At 38.4% G+C, this 19,764-nt stretch overlaps 1 protein-coding gene across 1 annotated transcript in view; it reads left to right on the forward strand.

The window, feature by feature from the left end:
- The window catches only part of SLCO1C1 (solute carrier organic anion transporter family member 1C1), a 70,913-nt gene that overhangs the window by 21,551 nt on the left and 29,598 nt on the right, over positions 1 to 19,764 (forward strand). Inside the window, exons 5-7 of the mRNA XM_080811043.1 lie at positions 7,275 to 7,399; positions 17,136 to 17,282; positions 19,097 to 19,195. Coding sequence (XP_080667169.1) covers positions 7,275 to 7,399; positions 17,136 to 17,282; positions 19,097 to 19,195 — 371 coding nt within the window. The remainder of the gene's footprint in view (positions 1 to 7,274; positions 7,400 to 17,135; positions 17,283 to 19,096; positions 19,196 to 19,764) is intronic.

The following is a 19,764-nucleotide window of genomic DNA, read 5'->3' on the forward strand; positions in this document are numbered from 1 at the left end:
TTACACCACACATGAAAATAGACTCAAAATGGATGAAGGACCTCAATGTGAGAAAGGAATCCATCAAAATCCTTGAGGAGAAAACAGGCAGCAACCTCTTTGACCTCAGCCGCAGCAACTTCTTCCTAGGAACATCGCCAAAGGCAAGGGAAGCAAGGGCAAAAATGAACTATTGGGATTTCATCAAGATCAAAAGCTTTTGCACAGCAAAGGAAACAGTTAACAAAACCAAAATACAACTGACAGAATGGGAGAAGATATTTGCAAATGACATATCAGATAAAGGGCTAGTATCCAAAATCTATAAAGAACTAATCAAACTCAAAACCCAAAGAACAAATAATCCAATCAAGAAATGGGCAGAGGACATGAACAGACATTTCTGCAAAGAAGACATCCAGATGGCCAACAGACACATGAAAAAGTGCTCCACATCTCTCGGCATCAGGGAAATACAAATCAAAACCACAATGAGATACCACCTCACACCAGTCAGAATGGCTAAAATTAACAAGTCAGGAAATGACAGATGCTGGCGAGGATGTGGAGAAAGGGGAAACCTCCTACACTGCTGGTGGGAAGTTTGGAGTTTTAAATATTAACAGACTTCAGTGGGATAGAGCCCAGAGGGTACTGTGCTATTTCTGGAGAGAAGGCAGGCAAACAATCCAGGGGCATACAGCATGGAAACAGTGATCTGAAGAATGCCTAGTGCATACAACAGGGACATTATTTGCTCTTCTTGGAGCATGTCTCTGAGAGATAGCACTCACAGAGACAACTCTCTGAAACAAAGTCACTGACTGGCCATTCCCCACCACCACTGTCCCTTAGCATAAACACAGAGCAACCTACAGACACTGGTTACCTAAATTGCATATACCAAGCCCCACTTTGGCAGGACTGCTCTTCTCAGTTAAGCTTGCCTCAGTCCCAGTGCAGTGGGCCCCTACCTCAGAAAGACTAGGACAAACCCCTGCTCATACCATATCTCCCAAACAGAGAATTTTGCAGGGCCTCAGTTCTGGTGGAAGTGGTGTCAAGTCTCATTTCATAAGCAGACCAAAGCATACCTGGTTAAAACTCACCATATTCAAGCCAACGATGAAACACTGTCCACTGAACTCAAGGAGAGCCTCTGAGGATGACTGGCATGAAGGATAGCTCAGATAAAAGACAACACCAGAATACATGCAGCACATACATGAAATACTCCCTGAAACCAGGCCCTGGGCACTACATGTTCTCTTATTCATGAGGCCATTACTTTCAGGAGCAGGAAACATAATTGGCTTTTCTAACACAGAGAAGGCAGAGACTTAGAAAAAATTCAAAGAAGGAAGCATTTATTGTAAATGAAAGAACAAGTTAAGGCCATAGCTAGAGAGCTAAGTAAAACAGATATAAGTAATATACCTGATGGAGAATGTAAAAAAAAGAATCATAAGGATACTCACTGGACTTGAGAAAAGAATAGAAGACATCAGTAAGACCCTTACAACAGAGATAAAAGAGTTAAAAAAGAATCAGAGATGAAGAATGCAATAAACAAAATTGGAAATTGGCTTCATGCAATGAACAGCAGGCTGGAAGAAACAGAGGAACAGATTAGTGATCTAGAAGACAGTGGAAAATAATGAAGCTGAACAAAAGAGAGAAAGAAGAATTAAGGAACATGAGAATACACTTAGGGAACTCGCGGACTCCATCAAACATAATAACATTCATGTTATAGGAGTTTCTGAAGAAGAGGAGAGAGAAAGGGGGCAGAAAATTTATTTGAGGAAATAATAACTGAAAACTTCCCTAATCTGCAGAAGGAAACAGACATCCAGATCCAGGAGGCACAGAGAATGCCCATCAAAATCAACAAAGCAGGCCAACACCTAGACTTATTACAATTAAATTTGCAAAATATAGTGATAAAGAAAAAAAAAGGCATAATGACAAATAAATCTTTAACTTAAAAGGGAAGATCCATAAGGCTAGTTGCAGATTTGTCAACAGAAACTTGGCAAGCCAGAAGAGAGTGGCATGATACATTCAAAGTGCTGAATGGGAAAAATCTGTAGCCAAGAGTACTCCATCCAGCAACGCCATCATTCAGAATAGAAGGTGAGATAAAGTTTCCCAGATAAATAAGAACAGAAAGAATTCATGACCATTAAACCAGCCCTTCAAGGAATATTAGGGACTCTTTAAGTGCAAAGGAGACCAAAAGTAACAAAGACAGGAAAAGATCAAAGAAATGTCCAGAAACAATGACAAAACAAGGATAAAATGACAATAAACAGTTATCTATCAATAATTACTTTGAATGTAAATGTGCTAAACAATAAAAAGACATAAGGTGTCAGAATATATTAAAAAATCCATCTATATGCTGCCTCTAATAGATTCATTTTAGACCTATAGACACAGATTGAAAAGTGAGGGATAGAGACACATTTATCATGCAAATTGATATCAAAAGAAAGCCAGAGTAGCAATACTTATATCAGACAAACTAGACTTTAAAATGAAGACTATAACAAGGAACAAAAAAAAGGATACTATCTCATAATAAAAGGGACAATCTAACAAGGAGATCTAATAATTGTAAAAATTTATGTGCTTAACATGAAGCATCCAAATATATAAAACAATAACAAACATAAAGGAATTGATGATAATACGATAATAATAGGGGACTTTGGCATTCCACTTACATCAATGGACAGATCATCTAAACAGAAAATAAATACAGAAACAATGACTTTGAATGACACACTGAACCAGATGGACTTAACAAATACATTCGGAGTATTTGATTCTAAAACAAAAAAATACACATTCTTTTCAAGTGCACATAGAACATTTTTCAGAATAGATCACATAATACGTCACAAATCAAGCCTTAACAAATACAAAAAGATTGAAATCATACCATGCACCTTTTCTGACCACAGCACTATGAAATTAGAGGTCAACCACAAGAAAAAATCTGGAAAGACCAAAAATACATGGAGGTTAAATGACATGCTACTAAACAATGAATGGGTCAACCAGAAAACCAAAACAGTAATGAAAAAATGCACCAAAAGAAATGAAAATGAAAACAAAATTGTCCAAAACTTTTGGGATGTGGCAAAAGTTATTCTAAGATGGAAGTATAGAGCAGTAAAGTCCTACCTCAAGAAGCAAGAAAAATCTCAAACAACCTAACCTTATAGCTAAAGGAGCTAGAAAAAGAACAATAAATGAAGCCTAATGCCAGCAGAATGAGGGAAATAATGAACAGCAGAAATAAATGATACAGAAACTAAAAAAAGAAAAAAAACCCCAATACAACAGATCAATGAAATCAGGAGCTGGTTCTTTGACAAAATTAATTAATATTAATAAATCTCTAGCCAGACTTCTCAAAATAAAAAAGAGAAAGGACCCAGATAAATAAAATCACAAAGGAGAGGGCCACCTGTGTGGCTCAGTTGGTGAAGTGGGTAAGTGTCTGCCTCTGGCTCAGGTCATGACTGCAGGGTCCTAGGAACGAGCCTACATCGGGCACCCTGGTCAGTAAGGAGTCTGCTTCTCCTTCTCCCTCTCCCTCTCACTTGTGTGTGCACTCTCTCTCTCTCTAATAATTAAAATCTTTTCTAAAAAATCGCAAAAGAGAGAGGAGAAATAACCAACACCACAGAAATATGAACAATTACAAGAGAATATTATGAAAAACTGTATGCCACAAACTGAACAATCTAGAAGTAGATAAATTCCTAGAAACATATAAATTACCAAAACTGAAAGAAGAAATGGAAAACTTGAATAGACCTATGACCAGCTAAGATACTGAGTCAGTAATCAAAAACCACTAAACAAACAAAAATCCAGGGCCAAGTGGCTTCACAGGAGAATTCTAAGGAATATTTAAAGAAGAGTTAATACCTATTCTTCTCAAACTGTTCCAAAAAACAGAAAAGGAAGGAAAACTTCCAAATTCATTCTATTAGGCTACCATTTCCCTGATATTAAACCAGATAAAGCCTTCACTAAAACAGAACTACTGGCCAATAACCCTAATGAACATGGATGCAAAAATTCTCTATAGAATACTAGCAAACAGAATCCAACATTATGTTTAAAAAATTGTTCACCAGAATCAGGTGTGATTTATTCCTGGGTTTCAAGTGTGATTCAATATTCAGAAATCAATCAGTGTGATACACCGCATTAATAAAAGAAGGGATGAAAACCAAGCAGATGCAAAAAAAGCATTTGTCAAGTTATAACATCCATTCATGATAAAAATCCTCAACAAAGTAGGTTTAGAGGGAATATACCTCAACATAATAAAGGCCATCTGTGAAAAATCCACAACTAATATAATCTTCGGTGGAGAAAAACTGAGGGCTTTTCCTCTATGGTCATGAAAAAGACAGGAATATCCTTTCCCACCACTTTTATTCACTATGGTACTGGGACTCCTGGCCACATCAATCAGACAACAACAACAACAATAAAAATAAAGAGCATGCAACTCATCAAGGAAGAAGTCAAACTTCTGCTATTTGCAGATGACATGACACTCCATATGGAAAACCTGAAAGACTTCACACACACACACACACACACAAACCAACTACTAGAACCAATAAATGAATAAACAAAAAGTGGCAGGATACAAAATGTACAGAAATCTGTTGCATTTCTGTTCATCAATAATGAAATAGCAGTAAGGGAGTTTAAGGAATTAATCCCATGTACAATTACACCAAAAATAGTAAGATACTTAGGAATAAACCTAACCAAAGAGGTGAAAGACCCATACTCACTGATGAAAGAAATTTTTTAAAGATGACACAAAGAAATGGAAGGACATTCTGTCCTCATAGATTAGAAGAACAAATATTGTTTAAATATCTGTACTGGGGCACCTGGGTGGCTCAGTGGGTTAAAGCCTCTGCCTTCGGCTCGGGTCATGATCTCAGGGTCCTGGGATCGAGCCCCACATCAGGGGTCTCTGCTCAGCGGGGAGCCTGCTTCCTCCTCTCTCTCTCTCTCTGCCTGCCTGCGTACCTGTGATCTCTCTCTGTCAAATAAATAAAAATAAAATCTTTAAAAATATATCTATACTACCCAAAGCAATCTACACATTTAATGCAGTCCCTATCAAAATACCATCAGCAATTTTCACAGAGCAAGAATAAACAATCCTAAAATTTGAAGGGACCACAAAAGACCCCAAATAGTCATATATATGTATGTGTGTCTACACACACACACACACACAATAATATAGTATATAGATATAGATAGATAGATATAAAACTATAGTGATCAAGATAGTATTGTTACCAGCACAAAAATAGACACATAGACCAATGAAACAGAATTGAAAACCTGGAAATGAACCTACAACTATATGGCCAACTAATGTTTGACAAAGCAGAAAGGAATATCGAATGGGAAAAAGACAATGTCTTCAATAAATGGTGTTGGGAAAACTGGACAGCAACATGCAAAAGAAAGAAACTGGACGACTTATACCACATACAAAAATAAACTCAAAATGGATGAAAGACCAAATGTGAGATCTAAAACCAAAAAAATCCTAGAGGAGAACATAGGCAGTAACCTTTTTGATATCAGCCATCTCCTTTTTAGATATGTATTCTAGAACCAGGGAAACAAAAGCAAAAAGAAACTCATGGGACTTCAATAAAACTGAAAGCTTTTTCACAGTGAAGGGAACAATCAACAAAACGAAAAGACAACCTATGGAATGGGTGAAGATTTTTGCAAATGACATCTGATAAACGTTAGTATCCAATATATATAAAGAACTTATAAAACTCAACACTCAAAAAATGAAAAATGCAATTTAAAAAATGGGAAGAAGACATAAGTGAACATTTTTCCAAAGAAGACATACAGATGGCCAACAGACGCATGAAAAGATGCTCAACATCACTAAATATTGGGGAAATACAAATCAAAACTACAATGAGATACCATCTCACAACCTGTGAGAATGGCTAAAATTAACAACACAGGAAACCACAGGTATTCGTGAGAATGTGGACAAAGGGGGAACCCTCTTACACTGTTATTGGGAATGCAAACTGGTGCTGCCACTGCATGAAAAACAGTTTGAAGATTCCTCAAAAAGTTAAAAATAGAACAGCCCTATGATCTAGTAATTGCACTACTAGGTATTTAATAAGATACTGATTCGAAGGGATACATGCATCCCTATGTTTACAGCAGTGTTATCTCCAATAGCCAAATTAAGGAAACAGCTCAAGTGTTTATTGACATCATGATGACTGGATAAGGAAGATGTGCGCGCGCGCGCTCTCTCTCTCTCTCTCTCTCTATATATATATATATATATATACACACAATGGATAATTACTCCACCGTCAAAAAGAGTGAAATTTTGCCATTTGCAATGACATGAATGGGGGCTAGAGGATATTATGCTAAGTAAAATAAGTTAGTCAGAGAAAGACAAATACCATATGATTTCACTCACATGGAATTTAAGAAGAAAAACAAATGACCAAAGGGGAGAGGGAGGGAGAGAGAGAGGGAGACAAAACCAGAAAACAGACTCTTAACTCTAGAGAACAAACTGATGGTTACCAGAGGGGAGTTTGGTGGGGGGATGGGTTAAATAGGTGATGGGACTAAGGAGTGCACTTGTGATGAGCACCTGCTGTTTCAGTAAATGTGGAATCACTATATTGTACACTTGAAACTAATATTACACTGCATATTAACTAACTGGGATTTAAATAAAAACTTAAATCCCAAACCCCACATATCATCATCAGTTCTCTAGTATTAGCAATACAGTTGTTCTACTAAATTTACAACTCTAAATCCACTGTGCAAGACCATAGTTCTTAAATTATTTCTTTTATGCTGATTTAGAGATAATCATGATTTTATCAAGTATTGGATATTTTTTTCATCAGGAGAACAGGTGATTTAGGATCATTATTTTTACATTAAAGGGAACCCTTGTAAATGATTCTTCTTTTATTTTCTTTTACCACACCGGGTAATTGGTTTGGATCTAGTGGAAATACCAGTGAACCAGACTTTCCAGCAGAGTTTCTGGTTATCTCTTCAGGTCGTTGCTGTTAAATGCTATTTCAGTTTTAGTGATTCAGATTCAGGGATAGCTGCAAACTCAGACAGGTGCCCTAATAAGTCATATAGTGTCCATATAATATTTTTAACATGATGTTAAATGAATCTGTAGTAAAGAAAACATTCTTTTTGTACAGGTACAGATATGAAAAGTACTCTCCTTTCTCTAATTCCACTCTCAGCCTCTCTCCATGTCTCTTGGAGTCAGACAGTCAATTACCTCTCTCGGTTATAGAAAAACCACAATCCAAAAGAAATGATGGTAAGATGATTTTTTTTTCTTACTTGACTAAGAAAGCTTAAAAAAAAAAAAAAGACTTTATGTGTGCTTTAGGATGGACAAAAATTTCTGTGATTTTTTTTTCTGTTAAAAGCTTTACCATTTAAATTGCGATATTATAGTGCCATAAAAATTCCTAGAATATAAGGCAGTATATGATGAGATCCTAAAAGAATATGCAGAGATTCAAATCTTATGGAAAGGGCCATTAATTACCAGTGACTGAGAAAAGCTCATTAGGAACAATTAGTTCCTAATAAGGTGGGCCATCAAATCAGGATAAAACTAACTTGGCACATAACAGATCTCAGTCCATCGCTCCACTACGAAAGAAATATATTTTTCCACCAGCTCTCAATTGAAAATCTGTGTGCAGCCCCTTTTCATCAGAATGACAAAAATTTAATCTCAATTTGTCCCTAACCTTCACCCTTTTTCCCAGGGGTGGCTTACATTCTGGGGAGCTTACATAATAGCAAAGGGGGTGGTTGTGGGAGGGGCCTCTTGGTGTTATCAGTCCCTTGTCAACTTAGATATTTAAAATACCTCCGGCCACAGTATGTGGTCATACATGTCACATTAGTGCCACCCTGTGTCTACCTTTATGTCCTTTTTAGCACAGCAACTCTCTCTGATGCAGAGGTGACAGTCTTAGAAACTCAGAAATAGTTCTATTTTCCACATAAGACAGGATGCAGGGAGGAGCACCTGGGTCGCTCAGTGGGTTGAGCCTCTGCCTTCCACTCAGGTCATGATCCCAGGGTCCTGGGATCGAGCCCCGCATCGGGCTCTCTGCTCAGCGGAGAGCCTGCTTCCCCCTCTCTCTCTGCCTGCTGCTCTGCCTACTTGTGACCTCTCTATCTCTGTCAAATAAATAAATAAAGTTTAAAAAAAAAAGAAAAAAAAAGACAGGATGCAGGGAATTTTGTTAGAATGTCTAGAGTCCACATGGCTGACACATATTCCATAGCAATGCATTCTGTGAGCCACCCATGGGAACATGGGAATCATCTGGAAATCCTTTGAGGAGTCCAAAGCATGAGTGTTTAGCCACAATGTACAGCTGTCTCATCTTTTGGGTCTTGATACCTTCCTGGGCTCTACCTGCCCATGGTAGCACAGGTTCTCCCTGCTCATGGAGTCCACACCATCTACCCACAGGTATCTGCCCTGTCTCTAGGATGCTAATGAAGCAGGAGCTCAAATGTCCTCTCTACTGCCCTTCAGCATTGACATGTTCTATGCTTCCTCTTCACCAATCCCATCTCCCTCCCTGCACCTAGCCTCCTCTGAATTGATTTCTGTATAGGCAGTGTGGAAGCTTCTCTTTTATCTACCTGCTAGTCATGCAAATCTTTTATCTACAGCATAAAACCTTTTGTTTCCCCTGATATCCTCACCAGTGCTTTCTTTTTAGATGTCTTTTTCCTGAGCACTGAACACTTGAGGTCTTGTTATTTGAATGAAGGGAAGGGCCAGAGGATTAAAGAAAATCTAGAAATTTGAGGGGATGAGGTATGGAAGATGTAGTCATGAAAAAAGTTTACCCCATCCTGCTGTATGAAAAGAAGTAGAAAAGCACACTGGAAGAAGAGGAGAGTATAAGAGGAGGGCTTGCACTTTCATCTCTACCTGGTATACAGTCACTGAAGATATTTTGTTTTTGTTTTTGATAATCACGGAAGATGTGATACAAATGGCAATACAACTAATTAGGAAATATTTAAGCTTTTAATGTTAAGAGAAACAGGGTTAAAGGTGGAATTAAAATGTTTTTAATGGGAAAAGAGAAGTTATTACACAGGTATATAGTATAAGACTCACAACTCCATCTTTTTCTTTCCTTTAAATGAGGCCTTGCTCCCTTAAAGTCATAGACCTCTATGGACATCGGACATAGTAGACACAAAGTTCATCCTAAAAATGATAGTGGGGTAAATATAGGGCTCTTCTAAAAAATGCTCCACCTACAACTCCCATCCCCCCACAATGCTGGAAAGCAGAGCTGTCTGACAGAACTCTCTGTGATGGTGGAAGTGTTCTGTATCTATGCTGTTTGATACAGCAGCCATTAGCCACATGTTATTATTGAGTACTGTAAAACAGCAAGTGTGACTGAAGAACTGAATTTTTAACTTTCTGTAACTTTAATTACTTTACACTTCAGTAGCCACACATGGTATGTGGTTACTATACTGCAAAGCATAGATCTAAGATGTCTTCCCCTATCTATAAGACTTCCCGGTTGAGGAGTCAAGATGGCAGAGAAGTAGCAGGCTGAGATGACATCAGGTAGTAGGAGATCAGCTAGATAGTTTATCAAACCATTGCAAACACCTACAAATCCAACAGGAGATCGAAGAGAAGAAGAACAGCAATTCTAGAAACAGAAAATCGACCACTTTCTGAACAGTAGGACCGGTGGAGAAGTGAATCCAAAGCAACGGGAAGATAGACCGCAGGGGGAGGGGCCGGCTCCCAGCAAGTGGCGGAGCAACGGAGCACAAAATCGGGACTTTTAAAAGTCTGCTCCACTAAGGGACATTGCTCCAGAGGCTAAACCGGGGTGAAGCCCACGCGGGGCCAGCGTGGCCTCAGGTCCCGCGGGGTCACAGAAGGATCAGGGGTGTTTGAGTGTCGCAGAGCTCGCAGGTATTAGAGTGGGGAAGCCGGCTACAGAGACAGCCGAGGAGTGAGCTCTCAGCTCGGGGTTACCTTGAACCCGTCGCAGGCTGGGTGAGCTCGGAGTGCGGCCAGAGGCCAGGGAGACAGGAGTGATTGGGCTCTTTTCTCTGAGGGCACACTGAGGGGCGGGGCCCCAAGCTCTCGGCTCCTCCGGGACAGAGACTGGGAGGCCGCCATTTTCATTCCCGTCCTCCAGAACTCTATGGAAAGCGTTCAGGGGACAAAAGCTCCTGAAAGTGAACCGGAGAGGATTCCTTTGCCCAACCCCTGGTAAGGGCGGTGCAATTCTGCCTCGGGCAAAGACACTTGAGAATCACTACAACAGGCCCCTCCCCCAGAAGATCAACAAGAAATCCAGCCAAGACCAAGTTCACCTACCAAGGACAGCAGCAGAATTCCAGAGGAGGAGAAAGCAAAGCACGGAACCCATGGCTTTCTCCCCATGATTATTTAGTCTTGCGGTTAATTTAATTTTTTTTTAATTTTATTTTTTTCTTCTGCTAAAATTTTTGACCTTTACCTTTTTCTTTAATAACGTTTTTTAACTAGTTTATCTAATATACATATATATTTTTTCTTTTTTATATTTTTTCTTTATTTGTTTTCTTTTTTAATTTTTTTTTTCTGAACTTCTTTTTATCCCCTTTCTCCCCCCCACGATTTGGGGTCTCTTCTGATTTGGTTAAAGTGCATTTTCCTGGGGTCTTTGCCACCCTTTCAGTATTTTATTTGCTCCTTCATATACTCTTATCTGGACAAAATGACAAGGCGGAAAAACTCACCACAAAAAAAAGAACAAGAGGCAATACCGAAGACTAGGGACCTAATCAATACAGACATTGGTAATATGTCAGATCTAGAGTTCAGAATGACGATTCTCAAAGTCTAGCCGAGCTCGAAAAAGGGAAGATATTAGAGAAACCCTCTCTGGAGAGATAAAAGCCCTTTCTGGAGAAATAAAAGAACTAAAACCTAACCAATTTGAAATCAAAAAAGCTATTAATGAGGTGCAATCAAAAATGAAAGCTCTTACTGCTAGGATAAATGAGGCAGAAGAAAGAATTAGTGATATAGAAGACCAAATGACAGAGAATAAAGAAGCTGAGCAAAAGATGGACAAACAGCTACTGGACCACGAGGGGAGAATTCGAGAGATAAGTGACATCATAAGACGAAACAACATTAGAATAATTGGGATTCCAGAAGAAGAAGAAGAAAGAGAGAGGGGAGCAGAAGGTATATTGGAGAGAATTATTGGAGAGAATTTCCCTAATTTGGCAAAGGGAACAAGCATCAAAATCCAGGAGGTACAGAGAACCCCCCTCAAAATCAACAAGAATATGTCCACACCCCGTCACCTGATAGTAAAATTTACAAGTCTTAGCGACAAAGAGAAAATCCTGAAAGCAGCCCGGGAAAAGAAGTCTGTTACATACAAGGGTAAAAACATTAGATTGGCAGAAGACCTATCCACAGAGACCTGGCAGGCCAGAAAGAACTGGCATGATATATTCAGAGCGCTAAGTGAGAAAAACATGCAGCCAAGAATACTATATCCAGCTAGGCCATCATGGAAAATAGAAGGAGAGATAAAAAGCTTCCAGGACAAACAAAAGCTGAAAGCATTTGCAAACACCAAACCAGCTCTACAGGAAATATTGAAAGGGGTCCTCTAAACAGAGAGAGAGCCTAAAAGTAGTGGATCAGAAAGAAACAGAGACAATATATAATAACAGTCACCTTACAGGCAATACAATGGCACTAAATTCATATCTCTCAATAGTTATCCTGAATGTTGGTGGGCTAAATAACCCAATCAAAAGACACAGGGTATCAGAATGGATAAAAAAACAAAACCCATCAATATGCTGCCTACAAGAAACTCATTTTAGACCCGAAGACACCTCCAGATTTAAAGTGAGGGGGTGGAAAACAGTGTACCATGCTAATGGACATCAGAAGAAAGCTGGGGTGGCAATTCTTCTATCAGATCAATTAGATTTTAAGCCAAAGACTATAAGAAGAGGTGAGGAAGGACACTATATCATACTCAAAGGGTCTGTCCAACAAGAAGACCTAACAATCTTAAATATCTATGCCCCTAACATGGGAGCAGCCAACTATATAAGCCAATTAATAACAAAATCAAAGAAATACATCGACAATAATACAATAATAGTAGGGGACTTTAACATTCCCCTCACTGAAATGGACAGATCATCTAAGCAAAAGGTCAACAAGGAAATAAAGGCCTTAAATGACACACTGGACCAGATGGACATGACAGATATATTCAAAACATTCCATCCCAAAATAACAGAATACACATTCTTCTCTAGTGCACATGGAACATTCTCCAGAATAGACCACATCCTGGGTCATAAATCAGGTCTCAACTGGTATCAAAAGATTGGGATCATTCCCTGCATATTTTCAGACCACAATGCTCTGAAGCTAGAACTCAATCACAAGAGGAAATATGGAAAGAACCCAAATACATGGAGACTAAACAGCATCCTTCTAAAGAATGAATGGGTCAACCAGGAAATTAAAGAAGAACTGAAAAAATTCATGGAAACAAATGATAATGAAAACACAACAGTTCAAAATCTGTGGGACACAACAAAGGCAGTCCTGAGAGGAAAATATATAGCGGTGCAAGCCTTTCTCAAGAAACAAGAAAGGTCTCAAATACACAACCTAACCCTACACCTAAAGGAGCTGGAGAGAGAACAACAAAGAAAGCCTAAACCCAGCAGGAGAAGAGAAATCATAAAGATCAGAGCAGAAATCAATGAAATAGAAACCAAAAAAACAATAGAACAAATCAACAAAACTAGGAGCTGGTTCTTTGAAAGAATTAATAAGATTGACAAACCCCTGGCCAGACTTATCAAAAAGAAAAGGGAAAGGATGCAAATAAATAAAATCATGAATGAAAGAGGAGAGATCACAACTAACACCAAAGAAATACAAACAATTATAAGAACATACTATGAGCAACTCTACGCCAACAAATTTGACAATCTTGAAGAAATGGATGCATTCCTAGAGACATATAAACTACCACAACTGTACCAGGAAGAAATAGGAAGCCTGAACAGACCCATAACCAGTAAGGAGATTGAAACAGTCATCAAAAATCTCCAAACAAACAAAAGCCCAGGACCAGATGGCTTCCCAGGGGACTTCTACCAAACATTTAAAGAAGAACTAATTCCTATTTTCCTGAAACTGTTGCAAAAAATAGAAATGGAAGGAAGACTTCCAAACTCATTTTGTGAGGCCAGCATCACCTTGATCCCAAAACCAGACAAGATGCCCATCAAAAAAGAGAATTACAGACCAATATCCTTAATGAACACAGATGTGAAAATTCTCACCAAAATACTAGCCAATAGGATTCAACAGTACATTGAAAGGATTATTCACCACGACCAAGTGGGATTTATTCCAGGAATGCAATGTTGGTTCAATATCCGCAAATCAATCAATGTGATACAACACATTAATAAAGAACAAGAACCATATGATACTCTCAATAGATGCTGAAAAAGCATTTGACAAAGTACAGCATCCCTTCCTGATTAAAACTCTTCAAAGTGTAGGGATAGAGGGCACCTACCTCAATATTATCAAAGCCATCTATGAAAAACCCACCGGAAGTATCATTCTCAATGGAGAAAAACTGAAAGCTTTTCCGCTAAGGTCAGGAACACAGCAGGGATGTCCGTTATCACCACTGCTATTCAACATAGTAGTAGAAGTCCTAGCCTCAGCAATCAGACAACAAAAAGAAATTAAAGGCATCCAAATCAGCAAAGAAAAGTCAAACTATCCCTCTTCGCAGATGATATGATACTATATGTGGAAAACCCAAAAGACTCCACTCCAAAACTGCTAGAACTTGTACAGGAATTTAGTAAAGTGTCAGGATATAAAATCAATGCACAGAAATCAGTTGCATTTCTCTACACCAACAACAAGACAGAAGAAAGAGAAATTAAGGAGTCAATCCCATTTAAAATTGCACCCAAAATTATAAGATACCTAGGAGTAAACCTAACCAAAGAGGCAAAGAATCTATACTCAGAAAACTATAAAGTACTCATGAAAAAAATTGAGGAAGACACAAAGAAATGGAAAAATGTTCCATGCTCCTGGATTGGAAGAACAAATATTGTGAAAATGTCTATGCTACCTAAACCAATCTACATGTTTAATGCAATCCCTATCAAAATACTATCATTTTTTTTTCAAAGAAATGGAACAAATAATCCTAAAATTTATATGGAACCAGAAAAGACCTCGAATAGCCAGAGGAATGTTGAAAAAGAAAGCTAAAGTTGGTGGCATCACAATTCTGGACTTGCAAGCTCTATTACAAAGCTGTCATCATCAAGACAGCATGGTGCTGGCACAAAAACAGACACATAGATCAATGGAACAGAATAGAGAGCCCAGAAATAGAGCCTCAACTCTATGGTCAACTAATCTTCGACAAAGCAGGAAAGAATGTCCAATGGAAAAGAGACTTCCTCTTCAATAAATGGTGTTGGGAAAATTGGACAGCCACATGCAGAAAAATGAAATTGGACCACTTTCTTACACCACACATGAAAATAGACTCAAAATGGATGAAGGACCTCAATGTGAGAAAGGAATCTATCAAAATTCTTGAGGAGAACACAGGCAGCAACCTCTTCGACATTAGCCACAGCGTCTTCCTAGGAACATCGCCAAAGGCAAGGGAAGCAAGGGCAAAAATGAACTATTGGGATTTCATCAAGATCAAAAGCTTTTGCACAGCAAAGGAAACAGTTAACAAAACCAAAAGACAACTGACAGAATGGGAGAAGATATTTGCAAATGACATATCAGATAAAGGGCTAGTATCCAGAATCTATAAAGAGCTTAGCAAACTCAACACCCAAAGAACAAATAATCCAATCAAGAAATGGGCAGAGGACATGAACAGACACTTCTGCAAAGAAGACATCCAGATGGCTAACAGACACATGAAAAAGTGCTCCACATCACTCGGCATTAGGGAATTACAAATCAAAACCACCATGAGATACCACCTCACACCAGTCAGAATGGCTAAAATTAACAAGTCAGGAAATGACAGATGCTGGCGAGGATGTGGAGAAAGGGGAACCCTCCTACACTGTTGGTGGGAATGCAAGCTGGTGCAACCACTCTGGAAAACAGCATGGAGGTTCCTCAAAAAACTGAAAATAGAACTATCCTATGACCCAGCAATTGCACTACTGGGTATTTACCCTAAAATTACAAACGTAGTGATCCGAAGGGGCATGTGCACCCGAATATTTATAGCAGCGATGTCTACAATAGCCAAACTGTGGAAAGAACCTAGATGTCCATCAACAGATGAATGGATAAAGAAGAAGTGGTATATATACACAATGGAATACTATGCAGCCATCAAAAGAAATGAAATCTTGCCATTTGCAATGACATGGATGGAACTAGCAGGTATCATGTTTAGTGAAATAAGTCACTCGGAGAAAAACAACCATCATATGATCTCCCTGATATGAGGAAGTGGAGATGTAACATGGGGGGTTGGGGGGGTAGAAGAAAAAATGAAAGAAGATGGGATTGGGAAGGAGACAAACCATAAGTGACTCTTAATCTCACAAAACAAACTGAGGGTTGCTGGGGGGAGAGGGACATTGGGGAGGGTATGTGTGCTATTGTGAGTGCTGTGAAGTGTGTAAACCTGGCGATTCACAGACCTGTACCCCTGGGGATAAAAATACATTATATGTTCATAAAAAAATTAAATTTTTTTTTTAAAAAAGGAGAAAAAAATAAAAGACTTCTCTACAAACAAGCTTCTTGGGATCACAGAAATGTTAGGGGTAGAATTGAATTAGAGTCAGTTTTTCTGGCTAAGGAATTCACATTAAATTTGGGGGGCGGGTACACTGGAAATCCAAAGAAGATTAAAAAAGAAATGCTTCGTCACTTGGCTACATTTTCAGAAGAGGCAGAGTTAGAAGCAACTAAACTACACAGTAGTTTTATCTGTCACACAATGTGACTCATCTGCACGAAGGGATTCACCTCAGTTCTAAATAACCATATTTTACTTTCAAAATTTACTTTAAAGGCTACTGAAGAGTGGAAATAATTCTTACCTCATAGGATTATAGGAGAATTTAACTTTAAAAATGCCCGCCGATCACTTAGCCTAGTGTCTGACAGAAAAAGAGCACTCAGAAGTGGTGATTGTCAGAGACAGAAAGTATTATCTCTTTTACTAAAGTGATTAAACTCTTCAAAGTGTATTTCACTTGTGACATGGGAGTTAATTCTCCAGCTTCACATGATTATATCAAGACATGACTTCTATAAAAGCATTTAAAAGTTGTTAGCTTTGAATTTCATTCTAAGAATACTGATGAAACATTCTTTATGTTGGAATAATTACTAAAGCATATAAGGTTTTAAAATTTTATGTGAATTTCATTTCTTAAACCTGAGCCCTAAAAATCATTATTTGTTGTCAAATAATTGTGATGCTGCCCAAAGTTGAAGTATTACCCATATAAAAGTTTGAATTGCAGGTACAAGTTGGTCAGCGATAAAAATGCAAGTGATTTCTATTGAAAAATAGAAAAGTTTAAAGATTAAGAAGTGAAAACCCTTCATTCAAAATTGTGTGTTTTGTCCCAGACAGGATATTGAATGTTATAGTAGCATAGGAATTCAAAGAACTCAGTGTAAATAAAAATAAGAAAGAGAAGAGAAAATTAGAAACAAGGCGTCAGAAAGAAAAAATCAAAGGAGTTCCTTGATCAAAATCTCTGAGAGATTTACCCTACCTAAAACATTGAAGCTTAAATATTTTCCGATCTTGGTTTGACTCCTATCAAATTATGTCTGTTGAAAATTTCACTTTTACATCCTAATCCAATTTTAAGACAGCTTGTAGAAATGCAGAATAAATATTTAACTTTGATACTGATCTAATTTCATTTCTCTTGTTTGCTTTCCTTTCAAGAATGTGAAATGGATGCCAGCTCTTCCATGTGGATTTATGTTTTCCTGGGGAACCTTCTTCGTGGAATTGGGGAAACTCCGATTCAGCCTCTAGGCATCGCCTACCTTGATGATTTTGCCAGTGAAGATAATTCTGCTTTCTATATTGGTAATACCTACCTCATTCATCTTCTGAGGACACAGAGTACCCAGTTTTCTTGACTCCACTCCAAACTAAATAGGGGATGGAAGGTTTTATCCTTCAGATCCTGTTCCTTTACTGAGTTCACATGTTTCAGAGGTCCACACTGAGGATTCGGATGATGAAGAAACTCAAATTAGAAGGACCAATTGCATTAGGGAAAGAACATCAGATTAAAAAGAAATAACTGGAAGATGGACTGCCATGATGTATGACTTTGTGCAAATATCTTCATGAACTTCAGATTTCATAGGTTCTTTTTTACTGGGTTAACTGTAGTACTGAACCACTTAGGTGTCATTTATATTCATTTTTTATTTTGTTTCCAGAGCCCTAGGAGCTACTTCCCATCTTTTAAACTCTATTTAAAGCATTTTCTTCCTATGAAAGTTGGGCAAGGAATTTTGAGTTCTCAATAGCAGGCATGAATGGATAAAAACACAGGAAGGATGAGACCAAAGCCTGAGGCGAACCCATGCCTGGAGCAGGTGCCAGTAGATAGACTAGCAGCTAAAATCACACACACATGCACACACACACACACACACAGAATACAGCAAACTCTAATTCCAAGGCCAGGTGCATCCAAGCAGCATTTATTGAGTGCCTCTTATGTCTTGGAAACTAAATTTTTCTCCATTTCACATATCAGCCTTGATTTCTTGGGGTTCTGATCTTTTGAGGGCCTGGCCTTAAAGGCATAGAGGACAAGATTTAAGTTCACTGAGAGGGGCTGCAACCAGCCCTACAGTATAGTTCTGCCCTGGCCATGCATGCAGAACTCCAGAGGGCTCTTCTTACAGTCAGGCGAGCTGTAATTAAAAACAGGTTACCTGCTCTAATGGAAAACTGCAGTGTAAGTCAGGACCTGGCACAGAAGCTCCATCACATGTGCTAGACAGTTACTCTGGGGACTGGAAGAAAAATTGCAAGCCAAGAGATGCATGCAGGTGTCCGGGTGTCCCTTCCTTGCTCTCTCTCTTCATTCTTCTCTTCTCTTCCAGAAAGGATCTGTTAACTGCCATTTACTTTTTTCCTTAAATTAATCTGCCAGAGATACATGTGCGAGAAGTTCTGTGGTGACGTGAAAGGCAGATGGGACATACTTTGCAGGGAATAACTACCTTTCTGGTAACCAGAAACAGTGTTTTTTAAGTAATCTGCTCCCGTCTCATCTTAATGCGGCCCAGGCTGGTCATGATTGTTCCAAAGAGCACCTCTCTGCACTCCCAGGTCTGACTGGTTGTGTTCAGGGATCTGCATGGCTACCGCTCCCACATATGGTCCCACAGACTCTCTGAATGCATGCACTTTTGCACTAAGGTGGAAAAAATCAATTTTAATGTTAAAAGGACTCTTAATGCTTAACCAACCATAAAAAGTTTTTGAAAGACTGTGAAAATAGTATAATTCTGATTTTTTTTTTTTTTTTAACCAGTAGGGGAAATCTAATTCTAGGGAGTAAAGTTTTCTCCATTGGGGGGAAATTAACTTCTTCAGAATCTTGGTGTTATTTCTTTACTAAGAAGCAATTAACGCCTTCCACGTGTTCATTCTTCTTCCAAAGCTGAGAAGGACTTATTTCATGATTCAATAAAGTTGAAAAATTGACAAATTAAGCACAGTTAAGTGAAGAGTTGATGAGATATTTTCAGCCACTAACTGGATCTCACTCCTATTTCTTTTTTAAAAAATTATTAATTTACAAAAGCGGAGAAATGCCACTTCTTCTTTTTCTTTTTCTTTCTCTCTCTTTTTTTTTTTTTTTTTTTTTTGTGCAGGGTGTGTGCAGACGGTTGCAATTATAGGACCGATCTTTGGCTTCCTGCTAGGCTCACTATGTGCCAAACTGTATGTTGACATTGGCTTTGTAAACCTAGGTAAGGAAGTTTATTTTTATTTATTTATTTATTTTAGTCACTGAACATTTTTAATGGGGGTGGTGTAGAAAATATCAAATTCCCTTTTTATAAAGTGACAGGATGGCAGTCTTTCATAAAATGAAAATAATCCACTGAAAATTGGTCATTGATCTAATCACTGCATGCATTAATAAATGAAATATGAAAAATAGGCAGTGGTTAGAACTGGATGACCCATGGTTTGTTATTCAGATGTATCCCTTTCCACTTCTGGTTTGCCACTTCAAATGAATTCCAGCATAGTTAAGACTAAAACTGTGGCTTCTTGTTGGTTCAGGTGTAGCAACATGACAGTCACATCAGTTGATAATGTTTTTTGTAGATTTGCCAGGAAGACCAAGAATTGAAAGTTTTCTGGCAACCAAAATATGTTCTTTACTGTACAGATCTTTTTCAGATGGAGGCATATTAGAGTGAGGCTACCTTATTCTCTGGGAGAGTGCTTGTGGAGGGAACAAATGGGGGACCTCATCTTTCCATGCTATTAATGTGTTTCTTTCTTGTGAGATGTACCTCCTAGATGTGGA

This window comes from Martes martes (genome assembly GCF_963455335.1).
Source record: "Martes martes genome assembly, chromosome: 8".
Taxonomy (NCBI): Eukaryota; Metazoa; Chordata; class Mammalia; order Carnivora; family Mustelidae; genus Martes; species Martes martes.